Source organism: Rhinopithecus roxellana, chromosome 3, assembly GCF_007565055.1.
Source record: "Rhinopithecus roxellana isolate Shanxi Qingling chromosome 3, ASM756505v1, whole genome shotgun sequence".
Classification (NCBI taxonomy): Eukaryota; Metazoa; Chordata; class Mammalia; order Primates; family Cercopithecidae; genus Rhinopithecus; species Rhinopithecus roxellana.
Genome location: NC_044551.1, coordinates 170,476,806 through 170,493,957, shown reverse-complemented (window position 1 = coordinate 170,493,957; position 17,152 = coordinate 170,476,806). Strand labels below are relative to the sequence as shown.

At 59.6% G+C, this 17,152-nt stretch overlaps 1 protein-coding gene across 4 annotated transcripts; it reads right to left on the bottom strand.

Annotated features, from left to right (window-relative positions):
- Positions 1-500: 500 nt before the first annotated feature.
- Positions 501-14,932, bottom strand: PDLIM7 (PDZ and LIM domain 7). 4 transcript variants are annotated; one of them, XM_010386438.2, is made up of 13 exons: positions 14,802-14,931; positions 13,716-13,822; positions 9,581-9,732; positions 9,440-9,470; positions 8,860-8,978; positions 8,052-8,188; positions 7,912-7,948; positions 6,844-6,905; positions 6,460-6,694; positions 5,140-5,320; positions 1,164-1,284; positions 961-1,076; positions 501-824 (listed from the first exon to the last, which is right to left on the bottom strand). In XM_010386438.2, the coding sequence occupies exons 2-13, from the start codon at positions 13,809-13,811 to the stop codon at positions 738-740; spliced, it is 1,374 nt and encodes a 457-aa protein (XP_010384740.1). In that variant the 5' UTR covers positions 13,812-13,822; positions 14,802-14,931; the 3' UTR covers positions 501-737. The 4 variants fall into 4 exon arrangements, with proteins under 4 accessions (XP_010384740.1, XP_010384741.1, XP_030782689.1 ...); XM_010386439.2 differs by lacking the exon at positions 8,860-8,978 and adding an exon at positions 8,445-8,461 and having other exon boundaries at positions 503-824; XM_030926829.1 differs by lacking the exon at positions 8,860-8,978 and having other exon boundaries at positions 577-824; positions 7,912-7,974; positions 14,802-14,932.
- Between the last annotated feature and the right edge of the window lie 2,220 nt (positions 14,933-17,152).

Sequence of the window (17,152 nt, the reverse complement as noted above, 5' to 3'; positions counted from 1 at the left end):
TGCCACCCAGGCTCGAGCACAGCGGTATGATCTCAGCTCACTGCACTCTTCACCTCCCGGGTTCAAGCGATTTTCCCACCTTAGCCTCCTGAGTAGCTGGGATTACAGGCACGCCCCACCACATTCAGCTAATTTTTGTATTTTTACCAGAGACGTTGTTTCTCCATGTCAGCCAGAGTGGTCTCAAACTCCTGACCTCAAGTGATCTGCCCGCCTTGGCCTCCCAAAGTGCTGGGATTACAGGCGTGATCCACCACGCCCATCCTAACTACCCGTCTCTAACCTCCAAGCCAGGCCAGACCAGTGGCGTCCCTCATGTCTGTGGGCACCAGGCCTGGCACATGGGGTCCGCCTGTACCTCTTCCACTAACCATGAGCCTGCCATGTCCACATCATGAGGACCACCAAGATGGCCAGCCCAAGGAATCCATCTTACGCTCTACCCTGCCACGTGACTCAAGTTCTACCCCTCCGGGTGCACAGGGGAACGGCACACAAGACACAGCTGGGTCCAGGTTTATTGTGGCACTGGAGGTGAAAGGGGGCCGGTGTGGCCAGCACCGGTGTGCTGTGGTGGTGGAGGGAGTGGGGTGGGAGGATAAGGCGGGTGGGGTAGGGCCCGGGGAACCCCAGGCTCGGGCCAGGAGCCAGGGTTAAGGCAACCATTGCCAGCCCTACCCAGAAATGCCGGGCCATGACTCCAGGGGGCCGCCGCGGCAGCTGTGGGCAGGAGGGGCTCACACATGGGAGAAGGCATGGCTCTTGCAGAGGGGCCTGTCCTTCTTGGAGTAGAAGGTCTTTCCTTCCAGGTTGATCTGACATATCTAAGGACAGCAAAGGCCCAGTCACATGGGGTTGGGGGCAGCAATAGAGGCCCCTTCCCAGCTTCTCCTGCATCCCCCAGGCAACGAACAGAGGGCCGGTGGACTTGGGGCTGAGGCCAAGGCTCGGGGCTCTCACCGCACAGACGAAGCAGGTGTCATGCCAGCTGAAGCCCAGCGCTTCCAGGAAGCGGTCCCCAGCGTCGATCTTGAAGTCACAGCCATGGCATTTCGTGCCAAACATCTTCTCATAGTCTGAGGATGGGAGCAGAGAGGAAGGGGACCTGGATTCATGCCTGCCCCATGCACCATCCCTCCTCACCCTCATTGGCCAGCGGGTACCTCGCTCGCAGTAGGGCACGCCCTCCTCCATGTAGAAGGCCCTGTTCCGGATGGGCGTCTTGCAGGCGGCACAGGTGAAGCAGTGCACGTGCCAGGTCATCTTCAGGGCATGCATGATCTCCTGGAAGGAGGTGCCAGTCACTCGGCAGGCTCAGGCCCCTCCCACCCTCCCCTGGGTCACGGGAACACAGGACAGCTGGCCGCGGGCCCTGTTCCTTCTCATAGTAAATGCTACATCTAACCATTCAGGACTCCCATGCCTCCATCTCCAACTCCAAGGTCTCTGAGTGGACATCCACTGCGCCTTCAGACCTGCCATGTCCAGTACTCAGTTCCTGATCCCCTCACCCCAAACCTCTCCTCCCACAGGCATCCCCATAACACGGATGGCAACTCCATTCTCCCGTTTGCTGCAGCCAAACACACCCTCCTCTCACACCCCACACCCCACACCAGGTCCACCAGGAAATCCAGTGGGGCCCACCCCCAAGGCATATCCAGATTCTGAGTGCTTCTCACAGCCTCCCTGATGCGAGGTGAGCCACAGCGATCTGGCCCCTGGGATCACACAACTGGCCTACAGCTCCTCCCTCTGATCCCAGCTGCCGCAGCAGGCCCCTGCAACCCGAGACAGGCTGTATCCCCCTGCATGAAACCCCTTACCACTTCCCATTTTTCCCAGCAAGAACCAAGCCCCATGCAGACGCCGGAGGCCAGCAGGTCTGACCTCGTTCCCACCCGTCTCCCCCACTGCTCTCCTTTGCGTTCTCACCTTGCCTCTGCACACTGGCCTCTTGCCTGAAATTGGCACACCCGGCACGCTCCTGTCCTGGGCTTGACACTGGCTGTCCTCTCTGCCTGGACTGCTCTGCCCCGGGTATCTCAAGGCTCACCCCTCACCCTCTTCAAGTTTCTGCTCGAATGCAGTCTTCTCCACGAGGTCCCACCCTGACCACACGAGTAGCAGCCAGCTGCCTTCCCTACACCACGCCCAAGCACTTCTTGCTCTACTCTTTCCTGTTTTCCATAATGTGATCTAACATTACTTCCAGACAACCTACTTATTGTGCTTATTGCTTACTGTCTGCCTCTCCCCTCTTCTTCCAGCCAAAACGTAAGGCCCAGAAGGGCATGAAGCATCAACTGTTTTGTTAGCTGATCTAGCCCCACAGTGCCTGGCCCTTTGTGGGTGAGTTGACTGCGCTCCGCAGGAGGTGGGAGGGGGCAGAGACACAAGGCGCTGAGCTCTCCCTGGGCTGGGCTGTTCCCTAGGAGCCTTGGGGCCAGCCAGGGCCAGCAGTATTCACCTCTGAAGCAGGCAGAGGGCCGCATGGGGCCTCAAGGCGGCATGAGGCTCCGAGATCTGTGGTTTGGGCAGACCTTGACCTTCTCAAGTCTTGGTTTCTTCCTTGTGAACTGGGAAGCTAATCCCAGCCTTGTGAGGCTGTTATGAGGATGGCCCTGAGTTTAAATCCAGGGATCCCAGATCCAATCCCTGCAAGGGCCACGTGGGGACTGTGTCATACAGAGGAGCACCTCTTCTTCTGGCAACAGTGCTACTGGTTCATTCAGGAATGCCTGCCTGGCTCAGGCTGAGATCTAGGTGTTAAAGTGAAATCCGTTGGGCACAGTGGTTCACGTCTGTAATCCCAGTGCTTTGGGAGGTCAGAGTGGGAGGATTGCTCGAGGCTAGGAGTTCAAGACCAGCCTGGGCAACATAGCAAAACCTCATCTCTACAAAAATATTTAAAAATCTGCTGAGCATGCTGGTGGGCACCTCTAGTCCTAGCTATTTGGGAGGCTGAGGTGGGAGGATCCTCTGAGCCCAGGAGATCAAGGCTGCAGTGAGCAGTGATCATGCCACTGTACTACAGCCTGGGCAACAGAGCAAGACCCTATCATTATACATAAAGAAATAAAAAGCAGGAGATTTCACTTTCACTCTGCCTCCTAAGTAGCTGGGACCACAGGTGCACACCACCACACTCGGCTAATTTTCTAATTTTTTTTTTGTAGAAACAGAGGTCCATGCTGGTCTTGAACTCCTGGGCTCAAGCAATCCTCCCACCTTGGCATCCCAAAGTGCTGGGATTACAGGCATGAGCCACTGCATCAGGCAAATCTTCTGATTTTAAATTGTTGGCTACTGATTTTAAAATGAAATAGTGTAGGCCAAACAAGACGTTACGTGTGGGTGACACGTAGCTTTCAGATGGCGCATTTCTGCCCTCCACAACACCTGTACCCCATCTTACATCTACCTTGCAACCGTGCTGGCCCTAGCACAGTGCCACCCTTCTCTTTAGTGAGGTCCAGAGAAAGCAACTATCCCCTGCTCACACAGCCAATAGATCACAGAAACAGATTTTGTGCCCATGTCTGGCTGGCTCTTCTCACTGTCTGGTGTTGCTTGTTGTATAGGAGCAGACAAGGTCACAGTGAAGGAACTTGGGCATTGAGCTGGTGGGAGACGGGGCTCTACCAGGAGTGTGGGTTGGTAGGGTGGGAGCCCAAGGCTGGTAGGCAGATTTCTCTCTTTTTTTTTTCTTTTTTTTTTTTTTTTTTGAGGCGGAGTCTCGCTCTGTCGCCCGGACTGGAGTGTAGTGGCCAGATCTCAGCTCACTGCAAGCTCCGCCTCCTGGGTTTACGCCATTCTCCTGCCTCAGCCTCCCAAGTAGCTGGGACTACAGGCGCCCGCCACCTCGCCCGGCTAGTTTTTGTATTTTTAGTAGAGACGGGGTTTCACCGTGTTAGCCAGGATGGTCTCGATCTCCTGACCTCGTGATCCGCCCGTCTCGGCCTCCCAAAGTGCTGGGATTACAGGCTTGAGCCACCGCGCCCGGCCCTTTTTTTTCTTTTGAGACGGAGTCTCGCTCTGTCGCCCAGGCTGGAGTGCAGTGGTGCAATCTTGGCTCACTGCAAGCTCCGCCTCCCAGGTTCACGCCATTCTCCTGCCTCAGCCTCCTGAGTAGCTGGGACTACAGGCGCCCGCCAGCACGCCCGGCCAATTTTTTGTATTTTTAGTAGAGACGGGGTTTCACGGTGTTAGCCAGGATGGTCTTGATCTCCTGACCTCGTGATCTACCTGCCTTGGCCTCCCAAAGTGCTGGGATTACAGGCGTGAGCCACTGCACCCAGCCATTCTCCCCTTCTTGCCTACTGATGGAACCCCCAATTTTGCTGGACACATGGGTAACTAAAATAAAGACCATATTTCCCAGCCTCCCTTGCCACTGGGTGTGGTCATGTGACTGAGTTCTGACCAATGGGATGGAAGCAGAGAGTCAGGTGGCAGCATCCTCTAAGGATGGACGCCATGGAGCTCTGTCCCCTTTCTTCCCCTTCCAACTTCCTGCTGGCTGGAAGGTGGGCATTTTGGCAGAGGCTGAAGTATCATCTTTCTCTATGAGTGGTAAGTAAGCAGGTGCTGTGAACAGTCAAGCAACAAGGCGGAGCCTGGGTCCACCAGACCAGTCCCAGACCACCCACCCCTAGATGTTTTTAGGCGAGGAATAATCTACCATTATTTTGAGTTTCCCACTACTTGTGGTCAAGGTAAAACCTCACTGATATGAACAGCACCATCACAGAGCTCTCTGGCTACCCCTGGCAGCCCTGGCTCTGGATCCAGAAATAAGGAGGAAGCATGAGACAGAGCAGCTTCAGCATGTAAAGCTGGCCCTTCTACCGTTTCACCAGGGCAGGGAGAGCCCAAAGTGGGAGTCATGAGGGCCCAGAGCTTCTCCAGGCTTGGTCCTCATGCTCTTTGCAGCCTTGGGTGGCTTCTGAGCAGGAACATGGTCATTTGTTAACAGCATCCTGACTAATGCAGGGTGAGGCCAGTACCGTAGCCTATACAGGCTGGTAAGGACCTGGAGGGCTCACTCGGGGAGACCCCCAGCCTGAGGGTTGCCCAGCAGCCCTCCTTCCCACTGACAGGCTTGGGCCCGCCTCCCCGCCAGCCAGCCCTACTCACGCCTGTAATCTTCTTCTTGCATTTGGCACAGCTGGGTGCGTAGCGCACGTCATAGCATGGCGGGCAGAAGATGGCGCCCTTCTCCTCGAAGAAGCCACCCTCTTCCAAGACCTTCCCACACTGGCTACAAACAAACTCCTCAGGGTGGTACGCGTGGCCCAGCGCCACCAGGTAGCGGCCCCTGCCGGGAGGCGAGGGCAGTGAGAGGGAGCACATGCACAGGAGGTGGAGGTCTTGGTCCCCTGCAGGTTGACTGACCACCCACCGGGAAGCCTTGGGAGGGAGAGTTCATTCTCCCCATTTTCCACACAGGGTAGAAGACAGGCTTGGGAAGTGACCATGACAGCCATGAAGCTTGCAGAGCCAGCCCGTCACACTGAACTGCTGGTGACAGGAGAGGCAATTTTAGAGCAGGGAGGACCCCGGGAGGAAGGGCTGACGACTGGAGCCTCATGAAAGCTGAGGAGCCCCTGGGCAAACCCTGGGACCATCCTATCCTGCTGGCCTGCCTGATCTACCTGGCAAGAGCTGACAGAGTTGGTTGGGCGCGGTGGCTCACACCTGTAATCCCTGCACTTTGGGAGGCTGAGGCAGGCCTGAGATCACCTGAGGTCAGGAGTTCGAGACCAGTCTGGCCAACATGGTGAAATCTTGTCTCTACTGAAAATACAAAATTAGCCAGGCGTGGTGGCCTGTGCCTGTAATCCCAGCTACTCAGGAGGCTGAGGCAGGAGAATCCCTTGAACCCAGGAGGCAGAGGTTGCAGTGAGCCGGGATTGTGCCGCTGTATGCCAACCTGGGCGACAGAGTGAGACTCCATCTCAAAAAAAAAAAAAAAAAGGGTGACAGAGTCAAGAGCAGGCCAGGGCTGAGGACTAAGAAGGCTCTAGAATCCAGCATGCTGATGCTGGGGGGTGTTTGATGCTGCTTGGCCCCACGGGGCAGTGCACAGAGGGAGGGGCTCTAGGCCTGTATGCTCTGAGAGCAGAGAGAGACAGAGAGCAGGAGTGGGGGGCAGAGGCACTGGAAGGGGCAGGCCCCTCTTGGCCTAGAAAGCAGCAAAGGTAGGGGTACAGCTTCAGCCTATGGTTGGCCCTTTGGCCATTTCGCCAGGGCAGATGCTGCTAGCAAGTGTTGTGGGTAGGCTGGGGTAGGTAGCGTGGGATTAAGAATCTGAGGACCCAGCTCAGGTCCCGACTCCTACTCCAGCTGGGAACTGAATCCTTATTCCCCCGCGTCGCAGCTGAGGCAAGATGGGTGGGCAGACAGGTGGGGCTGGGCTGCAGGATGGGAAAGCCAGGGTTGGAACAGGACACCCACCGGATGACCTTGTGGCACTGGTGACACACAGGAGTCTTGCCGTTGTTGCTGCCCCCTCCTGGTACCCCTCCGGCAGCTGCCTGCACGATGGAGGTGCGGTTCTGCAGCGGCGTGGGCGTGGCCGGCTGGCTGTGCCGGGTCAGCACTGTGCTCGTTTTGTCCGGGGCGTAGCGCTCGGCAAACGCAGGGTCCACAGCCCAGGGCGGGCGGCTGGTGGGGCTGGGGGTGGTAGGGCCTGCCGGGGCCGGGGAAAGTGGCTCTAAAGGGGTGCCCACAGACCCCAAAGGACAGGGGGTGGAGCCCCAGGGAGCTGAGAGAAGCCCACCACCCCCATGCCCTGGAGGCTGCCCACCCTTGCCCAGGCCCGAGCCCACTCCCTCTCACCAGGCCAGGGCTCCTGGGGTGTAGATGAGGCTGGGGCTGGGGCTTCTGTCCTGGGCACCTGGCTGCAAGATCTGCCATTCAAGGCCCTGCATGGCTGAGCTTCCTGGCATGGCCCCACCCCCCAACCTGGGTCCTGCTGGCCCCACGGGAGATGCCTGGGGGCATGGAAACTGCTGAGCTGGACTCCAGGTCCCATTGGGGTAGGGATGGGAAGGGCAGCTTCTCATAGCAACGTCCAGGTAGCTGGCGTGTTGTCTATAGCTGGGGATGGAGCAGGGCTCCCGCTTCTGAGGCAGCTCTCGGGGCTCCCCTCATGCCAGGAAGCCATCTGCAATGGCAGGGCAGGGCCCCTTTGCCAGGTACCCCCCTCCCACTGAAAACGAGGACGGCAGGGCCCAAACTGAGTCCAAACCATGAAACACCCCCACACCCCAAATGCAAACCAGGTCCACAAAGATAGAAAACAGAGGCAGAGCAAGCAGGGCTGAGAATGTTTATTTCCAGGCCCAAAGCAGCACAGACCTGGCAGACAGCAGTACCATAGGGCAAAGAAGGAAGGCAGTGTCAGATGAACCCAGTCGTGCAGCCAGGGCCAGGCCAGCAGGAGGCTCAGGCCAGGCGCAGGAAAGTGGGGGGTGAGGTAGGCAGAAGCTGGAGGCACTAAGGGGGTGCCCTGGGCAGGAGGAACAGAAAGAGGGAGGCAGAGAGGGCAGCCGGCTGGAGAGGGCCGGGCTACGGCTGCACGTTGAGCACGTGGGCAGAGCGCTGGTGGTGCCAGTCCCGGAGGCAGGTGTAGCGTGGGCTCTGCAGCTCCAGGACATACTTTTCCCTGAGGGGCAGAGAGAGAGGGAGGAAGAAGTGGAAGGAAAGAGAGATGGAAGGGAGGCAGGGAGGGAGGAGGGAAGGAAGGAGGGAGGGAAAGAAGGAAGGAATGAAAGAAGGAAGGAGGGAGGGAAAAAAGGAAGGAGAATGGAGAGCCCCAGCTGGGAGCCTCAGGAGTAGACATAGGGCAGTAGCTGGAATGGAAGAGGCAGGAGGTGGGAGAGGGGCTCATGCCCGTCCCTGTACCTTGATTTTTTCAGGTGCTCCTCATCCGGGTCTTGCACTGAGAGGGCAGAGGCAGGCATTGACCAAGAGAGACAGAGGGTCAGGGCTCACGACTGGGCTGGGGGCCAGGAGAGTACCCCCTGCCCTGGGCTGGCACTTACTGAACTCGGTGCCTGTGAGGTGGGCAAGGATGCGAAAGGAACGCGACTGGCCTGTCCCCGGCCGCGGCCGCCAGTCCTCCGTGTTCTCCATCAGCCGCTGCTTGCTGGCGTCTGGGACCAGCGGTCGAAGCGGCTGTCTGTGGGGAGGGTGTGGCTCAGAACCCCACACTGGGGGTGGGCAGTGGGGGCAGCCCCTCCCAGGATTTGGTGTATGTGGGTTTGGGTTACAGTGATGGGAGGGAGTGGGTAAAGGTGAGGCCAGGAGCCCTGCTGGGCGGGTGGGTGAGAGGACAGGAGGGCGAAGTGGAGAGGAGGGCAGCCAGGGTGGGGAGGGGCCGCCGCCCAGAGTGCCAAAAGGAAGAAGAGAGGGACAGGCAGAGGGGGCTCACTGACTTGTCAAGGGTCTGCACCTGTGAAGGAAATAAGACAGATAGACAGATAAAGGGACAAAGGGACAGACACAGGAGAGGAAGAAAGATGGGGAGGGGTCAGAACAGCCGGGGACAAGGCGGCACTGAGTGTCTGGGGCTCAGCTGGCCCGACACTACAACCCAAACCCCAGCCGCCAGCGGAGGGCGCGGCCTCATTCAGAGACCCCTCCCCAGGGCGGTGCCCTGCAAGGCGCCACAGCCTCGGGAGGGGCCCTGTGCCTGCAGCCCCACCCCGGCCACCAGGGGTCGCTGCCGCACGGTTCCGCCAGGCTGGGGCGCAGCACAGACTGAGCAGCAGCGGGCAGCGGGCGTGGGACCACAGGGGGCCTGATAGCGTGGGCGTGGGCGCGGGCGTGGGCGGGCAGGGGCCGACGTACCCATTCTGCTGCAGGGCGATGTCAGCGGGCGGGGGCGCCCCGAAGGGCCGGGCCGTCTTGTTGAGGGAGACGCTGGGTGCAAAGGTGTACCGCGGGGGGTCCGCGGCAGGGACGGAGGCCTGGGCAGAGACAGAGCCGGGCAGGGCGGGCGGGCGGGGTAGGGTGGGGACCTGGGTGGGAGTGGGGCGCCTGCGCCAGAGGACAGCGGCAGCTCCAGCCCCCCACCCCCACCCCCCACATCTGTCTGGAGGCTAAGGGGAGAGGACAACTCAGGTTTCAAGGGGCCCATTTGGGAGTGGTGATCTCAGTCCACGCAGGACCGAGGGCTGACCGAGTGTGGGCGAGCACGCAGTGCCAATGGCGGGAGGCAGGCAGGCGGACAGACAGGCGGACATGCGTGGTGCCAGGACCGTGCGGCAGCCCCTGACTCAACTCCAGGGCCCTAGGCCCGCCTTAGCTCGTTTCTGCCCTCCACTTCCGGCCAGGGATTGGGGTACCGAGAATGTGCCAGGAGGGCGAGCAGGCCCGGCCGTCCAAGCCCACACCGCCCGCCGCCCAGATGTCTCGGCCTGCCTCCTACCTTCTGTGGTTTGCTCTGAACTGGCTGGGCCCTGGAGAAGAAGGAAAGCATGACAGCGGGCTGAGCCCGCGGGGATCCCCTCTGCCAGCGCCCGCGCACCCATGCATGCCCACCCGCATCCATGCATGCCCACCCGCATACCTGCTGAGGCCCAGGCTGAGGCGCTCCCCGCAGGCCCGGATCTTGTTCTGAGCTTCGATGTGTGTGAGGCTCCCTGCGTTCTCGCCATCGATGCTCAGCACCCAGTCACCCACGGCCACTCCGGCCTGCGCCGCTTTGCCTCCAGGAGTGAGCTATGGAGAGAGAAGCAAAGTGACTGAGGCCCTGGCCCCTGCAGACCCAAGCCAGGTTGATGGTGGTAACGCTGCCCCACCCAAAGCTGCCCCACTTCCAGAACCCAGAGAGCTCTTCATTCAACACAGATCTAGGCAGCTGCTGGACACTAAAGCAACTCAGGTGGTGGCACTCACCCGAGCTTCACAATTTCCTCAGTCACACTGCTTATTTATTCACCACCATGACCCTCCCCCACAGTCCAGAAACTGCTATGATGTCCACAAACAGCCAGGCTCAGGCTAAAGCCCAAGTTTTTCAGGAGGACCATTGCCTTTTGAGGCTCCTGCTGGCTTCCTGCCCAGGCCTCTCCACCTACCAGATATGCCGTCTGACCCATGCAGGGGGCGGCTTCCTCCCTGAAACCACCGGGGGCTCTTACGGACCTCTTACCCCCCAGCACCCTGTCAGGGGCCATCTGCAGGGGTCTCCTAGGAGCCTTTGAGAGCCAGAACAGGCCCTGTTATCTTCCGGTTCCCTGTGAACACTGCCTGAATGGGGCCTAAGGTGACAGCCGGGGCTTCACAGGCCATACATGGGTGTCACTCCCAAGCCCTCAGTTGCCAACTTTCTCCAACCCCAATCCTTCAGGCTCTTGAGCTGGGAGTCCCTGGTTCCTGTGGCAATGAGAGGAGACAGTAGGCTGGGAGAAATGGCTGCCACCAGGATGAGCTGAGACCATCAAGAATGACTTCGAGGACGCTGTGGGCCTCGGTAAAGGAGAATGGGGTGTGCTGCCTAGCGGGTGAGTTCACTTATGATGGCTTTGAATGCCAGAAGGAACTAGGACTTGGCTTTGAGAGTAGAGGGGCCACTGGCAGTTTTAATGTCTGGGATGGGGTATCTCCCAGGCCCTGAGAGGGGTGACCCTGATAATCCCCTTCCAGGCCTCTAGGCCAGCCCCAGCAACACAGGCAGGACAGCTTGACTGGGTCTGAGCCCAAGGGGCTACCCAGCCATCTGGCAAGAGGCCTGGCACTGCAGTAAGTAGGCTTTTGTGAGGCAGTGCTGGAAGACAATTTCACTGGGTGGGGGGCATCTGGGGGGTCCAGGCTGCCAGAGGCCCCAGGAGGCTCCTCAGGTGGGCCAGTGCACAGACTGAGCTGAGGCAGGGAAAAGGGAGGCAAGAGGTTTCAGAGAGATGTCAGAGGGCAGGGCAGCCAGACACAGAGCCTGACAGCACCAGGAAAAGAAAGGCGAGCTGGGCTCAACATGATTTCTTGCTTGCGTGGGAGGTCAGAAGGCTAAGAGAGCTCAGTGGCCCCTTCCTCACTCGCTAAATAAGAACAGTTGCTTCTGTTTATTGAGCACCAAGTATGCTACATATTGACACTGAATCTTCCAACAACCCTGTGGAGTAATCAGGGATTTTTACCCATTTTGCACTTGAAAATGTACACAGAGGCCGGGCGCGGTAGCTCACGCCTGTAATCCCAGCACTTTGGGAGGCCGAGGTGGGTGGATCACCAGGTCATGAGATCAAGACCATCCTGGCTAATACGGTGAAACCCCGTCTCTACTAAAAATACAAAAAATCAGCCGGGTGTGGTGGCGGGCGCCTGCAGTCCTGGCTGCTCGGGAGGCTGAGGCAGGAGAATGGCGTGAATCCGGGAGGCAGAGCTTGCAGTGAGCCGAGATGGCGCCACTGCACTCCAGCCTGGTTGACGGAGCAAGACTCCGTCTCGAAAAAAAAGAAAAAAGAAAAAAAGAAAATATACACAGAGAAGTTAAACAACTTGCCTCAAGTCACCCAGCTAGTAAGAGGCAGGGCTAGGAAGTGTCCCTTACCCTAAGGCACTGTGGGCCACCTCTGCTGAGCATGGGGGCCCAACCGAGGGGTCAGCCCACCTGGAGATACCCTGAGCCCCTCCCTCACCTTTAGTTCAATCCAACTAAATCAACCCCTTATACGGTATGTGAGGAAGTGACACCCCAGAGGGGAAGTGACTTACTCAAGGTCATGGTGAGTCAGTAGAAGGGAAACCTGGCCCAGCCACTCCCTGCCCACAGGGCTGGCTCCTGGGAGGTGTGGGCTGAGCCCGAGATGGAGGTCTTGGGGTGCACAGGAGCAGCTAGCTGACTCCTGGAGAGGGGGTAGGGGGCGGGAACAGCTTCCCTTCCCAGAGTGAGGAGGGCAGAAAGCACAGAGGATGAGGGGTGTTCAGAGCATGGAGAGGGCGGCAGGAGAGCAGGAGACAGCGCTGGGCGGGTGGCTGGAGACAGAGGCAGGGAGGGGCTCAGGCCAGGGGCAGGGTAAGGCCAGAAGAGCCGAGGAGGGAAAAAGCCAGGGGGCTGGACCCTGCATGAGGTGGGGGTGAGTCAGCCTGAGCAGCCCAACCCCCCAGTCCCAGACGTTACCTCATCACCCAGGCCTGGGCCCACGGCCAGCCCTCACCCCTCCCACCTCCCTCCATCCTGGGGTCAGGGGAGGGGGAGGGGGCTGGCCTAACTCTGAAAAGCCCACCTCACTCACCCATGTGGGCCCAGGTCCAACTCCAGGGCTGGGATCAGCTACCGGCCCCACCCACATGCCGGGGATGCTGACCAGGGAGCTGGAGCTGGGAGTGCCCCCAACAGGCCATATCTGAAAGTCATCTCCATCAGGGAAGAAACTGAGGTTCAGGGTCCCCAGATGCATTGGGCCAGCACTTTCCCAGGGGGCAGGACGCTGGGTAGGTTTTCAGAGCTGTGTGAGGCTGTGTAGGAGGATGTGTGCGGTAGGGCGACCACTGCCTTCACTACCCTGCTGGCGGGGCAGGTTCCCGGAGACCACCATGAAAGGACCCCTGGGAAAAGCCTCCCCTAACCCCCATGCCCAGCTCCTGCAGACAGACTCCACCTTGACTCCCTCCTCAGGCCACAACCCTCTGGGCCCCTCCAGGCTGGGCTTGCCCTGGGCTTCCTGACAACAGCTGCCTGCCCACCCAACGCCTGGGTGGGCCTCTCTGGGCAGGCGGATATAAAGGGCAGGAAGTCCCCACCCCCTGCTGACCCCCAGGCCAGTCAGAGATGCCAGCCCACAGGCTGGCCTCACCCACTCTGGGCAGACAATTTGTTGTGTCTCACAACTGGACCATACAGCTGGAGCTGCAGCCTGGTGACCAGCTGAGGGGCCCACCAGTGGGGTTCAGGGGGCCAGGCCTAGGCCAGCCCTTTTCAGCTTTGCAGACTGCAGCCACTGTTGGCCATCCCAGCATGGGGCTGCATTCTTGGGCTTATAAGGCAATCCCCCTGCTACAGGGAGGAGCCAGCCTCCAGCTCCACCCCCACCAGGGCAGGCTCTTGGAAGCTGAAGTTAAGCCCCTAGAGAGGAGCCCTGTCCTACACTTCTGCTTGGGGTCATAGGCCACCACATCCTGAATGGGAATGGTGGATGCAGGTCCTTACATAGGCTGGGGAGAGACCCCTTCTACCCACAATAAATGCACACCATCCCGTGCTTCAATTCCAATCCCTGCTTCAACATGGACTCGATGAGCGAGCCCCTCCACCTCTTCATGAGTTCTTCTCTCATCTGGAAAAACAGGATGACGACTGCTATTCCCTGGGCAGAAGTGCGTCCGTCTGAAGTGAAATCCTATAGTCGCAGTGCCCTGCCTGGGGCCTGGCTCCAAGCATTGCTACCTCAAGTTTAGATACCTCCTGGAAATGTCAGGCTCCCATCCTGCACAATGAGCCTCCCTCCCGCCCTCAGAAGTGGCCACAGGAGCTTGGGAGAACAGCATCGGGTACAGTGCAGGACTGGGGAAGCCTGGGTGCTCCCTCCCAGTATCCACCTCATTGGGAGTCCTTGCAGCGGGCAGGTACCACTACATCTCGGACCTGGACATGTCCTGGCCTGCTGGCCCCTGACCAGCTCCTGTTAGGACTCCCCCCATCACCCTCTGGAGACTTGAGCACCCAAAGACCGCTGGGGGAGCCCCCTCCCCAAACCTAGGCTCACCCGGGAAATGGAGAGGGGCACATTGAAGTCCTTGCCCCCTTGCAGCCGGAAGCCCCAAGGTGCTGGCCCCTCCAGCACTACCTTGAAGGAATCCATGATGCCGGCTCCTGAGAGGAGAGGAGAGAAGAGAAGGTGAGTGGCCAGCATGGTGGGCGGGCAGGCAGGCAGGCTGGCCCAACTCAAGATACCAGCCTTGGACCGGGGCCAGGCAGGCACGGGCAGCCCCTGAGCACACCCAAGCCATAGTAGGCAGGTATTTTGTCAGGCTGGGCTGGGCTGCTGGCGGACCTCACTTTGGAAAGACAGAAGCAGCCTCCCTTCCCTTGGGACTGGAACGGTGAGGGGTGCCTGAATCCAGGCTTGAGGTTCTTTTCAACCAGGGGTGGGCCGAGGGACTAAACTGGCGCGGCCTCCCCGCAAGCCAGCCTGGAGCCTCGGGCGGCCGGGTGAGTCAGGGGCCGGCTCTCCTCTCCCCCGCCCCCAGGTCCCGGCAGGCAGGCCGCGGCTGGAGCCTGCTCGGACTATATAAGGCGTGTAAGCTGACACTGTGCGGAGAGCCAGCGTAGGGAGCACACGGGGGCTTGGGACACGAGGGGGAGGGGAGGGAGGCGGCTGCAGCGGATCCTTCCAGCCATTCCGGGACCAGTCGAGGCTGCTGGGAGCCAGGGCGGGACCCCTGGGTGCTGAAGAAGGGGAAGGCGGGAGTGGGTTGCGGCCCCTGTGGAGACAGGTGGGGGCTGGGACCCTAAAGCATAGCTTGGAGGGGGATCCTTCCCGGAGCCGAGTGGGGGTGGTGCCTCCCACACAGAACTGCTCCCACACCGACGTGACTCAGTTTCCCCCTAGTCCCCCGCCCGGGCCCCATGCATTAGACTGGCCCCGGCCGCAGGAAGCAGCGCAGGCGCCAATCGGCCCCGCCGCAGCCGGCTTCGCTGCAGGAAGGCGGGGGCGGGGGCGGAGGCAGGGGCCAGGGCCCGCGGGAGGAAGCACAGCCTGGACCGCGATCCCCAGTGCCCTTTGTGGTCCTCAGCAGGCCTCAGGCGCCCGCCTGGTCCAGCCCAAGACGCCCCGCGCGGTTGTCGATACCTGCTCGGCCCCGCCAGTGCGCTGCTCGGCGTCGGGCTCCAAGGACCCGCGTTGGGATCGGCCGCCAGTGTTCTGACCCCGCCCCCGCAGTCACCCTCCACTTTGAGCGCGCTGAAGGGGGCGGGGCACCAGGCCACGCCCTCGTCGTGACCACGCCCGCTAGACGATCTCCGTTGGTGGAAAGCCCCACCCAGCTCTTCCGTCCCGCCCAATCACCAAGTCCCGTCGGGCTGCGAGCTGAGAGGCCTCCCGGACCAGGGCCCCGCAGTGGGGCGGAGTCGGGGTGGGGCCGGGGCTGCAGGTCGCCTCATTAGGGAGGAGCTGCCTCGCCCAGTCCCATGCACCGCCCGCTGGCGGAGGGAGGGGAAAGCGGACCTGCAAACCAGACGGACCTGGGCCCTAGTCGTCTCTGAACCTTAGTTTGCTACTCCGAAAAATGGGACGATCATACTTGTCTCGCAGGGCTGCTGCGAGGGTCGGTATCGTAGATGCAACTATCGGGGGCTGCAGGACTTCTAAATCAGAGGGCCTGGGAGGAGATAAGGTGGGGAAGTTGAGGGGGACTGGGGCGTTTAAAGCTAGATTTGCGCAACTCTCTACCGAAGGCAGGAACACAGGGCAGGAGCGGACGCCAGGGGTCCCTGGCCTGCGGACCTTGCCCTCGCTCGCATCCCTGCAACCCCGACCCGACCCGCACACAGTCGGAAGCGCCGCGTCCCGCTCCACCTTGGCCAGAGCGGACTGCGCCCCGCGGGAGGCGTCCTCAGAGTCCCGGCCCCGCGTTCAGCCTGGGCACTAGGGCCCGCGGCGCGGACACTGAGAGCATGCGGGTGTCGGGGTGAGGGAAGGAGCGTCCACCCTCCACTCGCTTGGTGGTCCCGGCCCGTCAGCTCCTCCTAGGACATGGTTGCTGCAGTTCTCCCCTCTCTATCCACAGTCATCACACCCACCCTCTTCTGCATAAAACGCTGTGAGAGTTCTCATCGTTAAAGACCTTCTCTTGACCCCACATCCCTCTCCAGCTACTAGCCTTTAATTCTCCTCTTGAGAGTAAAATTCCTCCAGGGAGTTGTCTGTTTATCGTGTCTCCACTTGCTTTCCTTCAGTTATCTCTTGAAGCCATGCCAGGCAGGCTCTTGTCCACACCGGTCCCCTGAGATCTTTCTTCTCAAGGTCACCTGTGACCTGGAGGCCATCGGGCCATGGAATCCGTGGTGGTTCAGTTTCATCTTGCCCTTCCTAGGGGCAGCATGGGTCCAGGTTGATTCTCGTCCCCCGAAACACCCTTTTTCCCTGACTTCACAGCTTCTTCCTGCCCCACTGGCCCCTCCCCATCTTCCTCTGCCTCTGGCTTTGGCCGTCTGATGCCATCTCTCTTTATTCTCACCCCCTAAGACCCCATACTGTCCTGTGGCTTTCAGTACCACCTGTATGCCAAGGCATCCCATGTTTCATGGCCAGCCTGACCTCTCCCCAGGAACTCCAGACTCCATTATCCAAAACGCTGCCTAGATGTTTACTAGATCGGGGTTCCCAACCCCCTGTTTGTGGCCTGTTAGGAACTGGGCTGCACAGCAGGTGAGCAGCGGCAAGCCAGAGAAGCTGAGTATATATAGCAGCAGCATTAGATTCCGATAGGAGCGTGAACCCTATTGTGAACTGTGCATGAGAGGGATCGAGGTTGCTCATTCCTTATGAGAATCTAATAATAAATGGGCCGGGTGCGGTGGTTCACGCCTGTACCTGTAATCCCAGCACTTTGGGAGGCTGAAGCGGGGGAGGATCACTTGAGGTCAGGAGTTCAAGACCATCCTGGCCAACATGGTGCAACCTCGTCTCTACTAAAAATAGAAAAATTAGCTGGGCGTGGTGACACATGCATATAATCCCAGCTCCTCAGGAGGCTGAGGCAGGAGAATCACTTGAACCGGGGAGGCAGAGGTTGTAGTGAGCCAAGATGGCTCCACTGCACTCCAGCTTGGGTGACAGAGCGAGACTCCATCTCAAAAAAAAAAAAAGATACATTTATCATTTATCACTCCATTAATGATAAATGTACTGCACTTGAACCATCCTGAAGCCATCCCCACCCCCACCCCCGCCAGTCCGTGGAAAAATTGTCTTCCATGAACGCAGTCCCTTCTGCCAAAAAGGTTGGGGAACCACTGTACCAGGTATCTCAGACCATCATGGCCCGCCTTTCCCACCTTGTGCCTTTCCCACCTCCCTAACTCATTCCTGACTTCAAGAAGTGCCACCAACATTTATCCAACTGGTTCAGCAGAAACGGTGAAGTTATCCTTCCTTTCTCTTCTGTCCTCCCCCAGATTGTGCAAATTCCACCTTCAGCA

Coding starts and splice junctions, on each gene's coding strand:
- PDLIM7 (XM_010386438.2), bottom strand. CDS start 13,811: ATGGATTCCTTCAAGGTAGTGCTGGAGGGGCCAGCACCTTGGGGCTTC. Junction 6,906..7,911: donor GAGCACCTGAAAAAATCAAG/GTACAGGGACGG, acceptor CAGATCTTGCAG/CCAGGTGCCCAGGACAGAAG. Junction 825..960: donor ACACCTGCTTCGTCTGTGCG/GTGAGAGCCCCG, acceptor TGCTGTCCTTAG/ATATGTCAGATCAACCTGGA.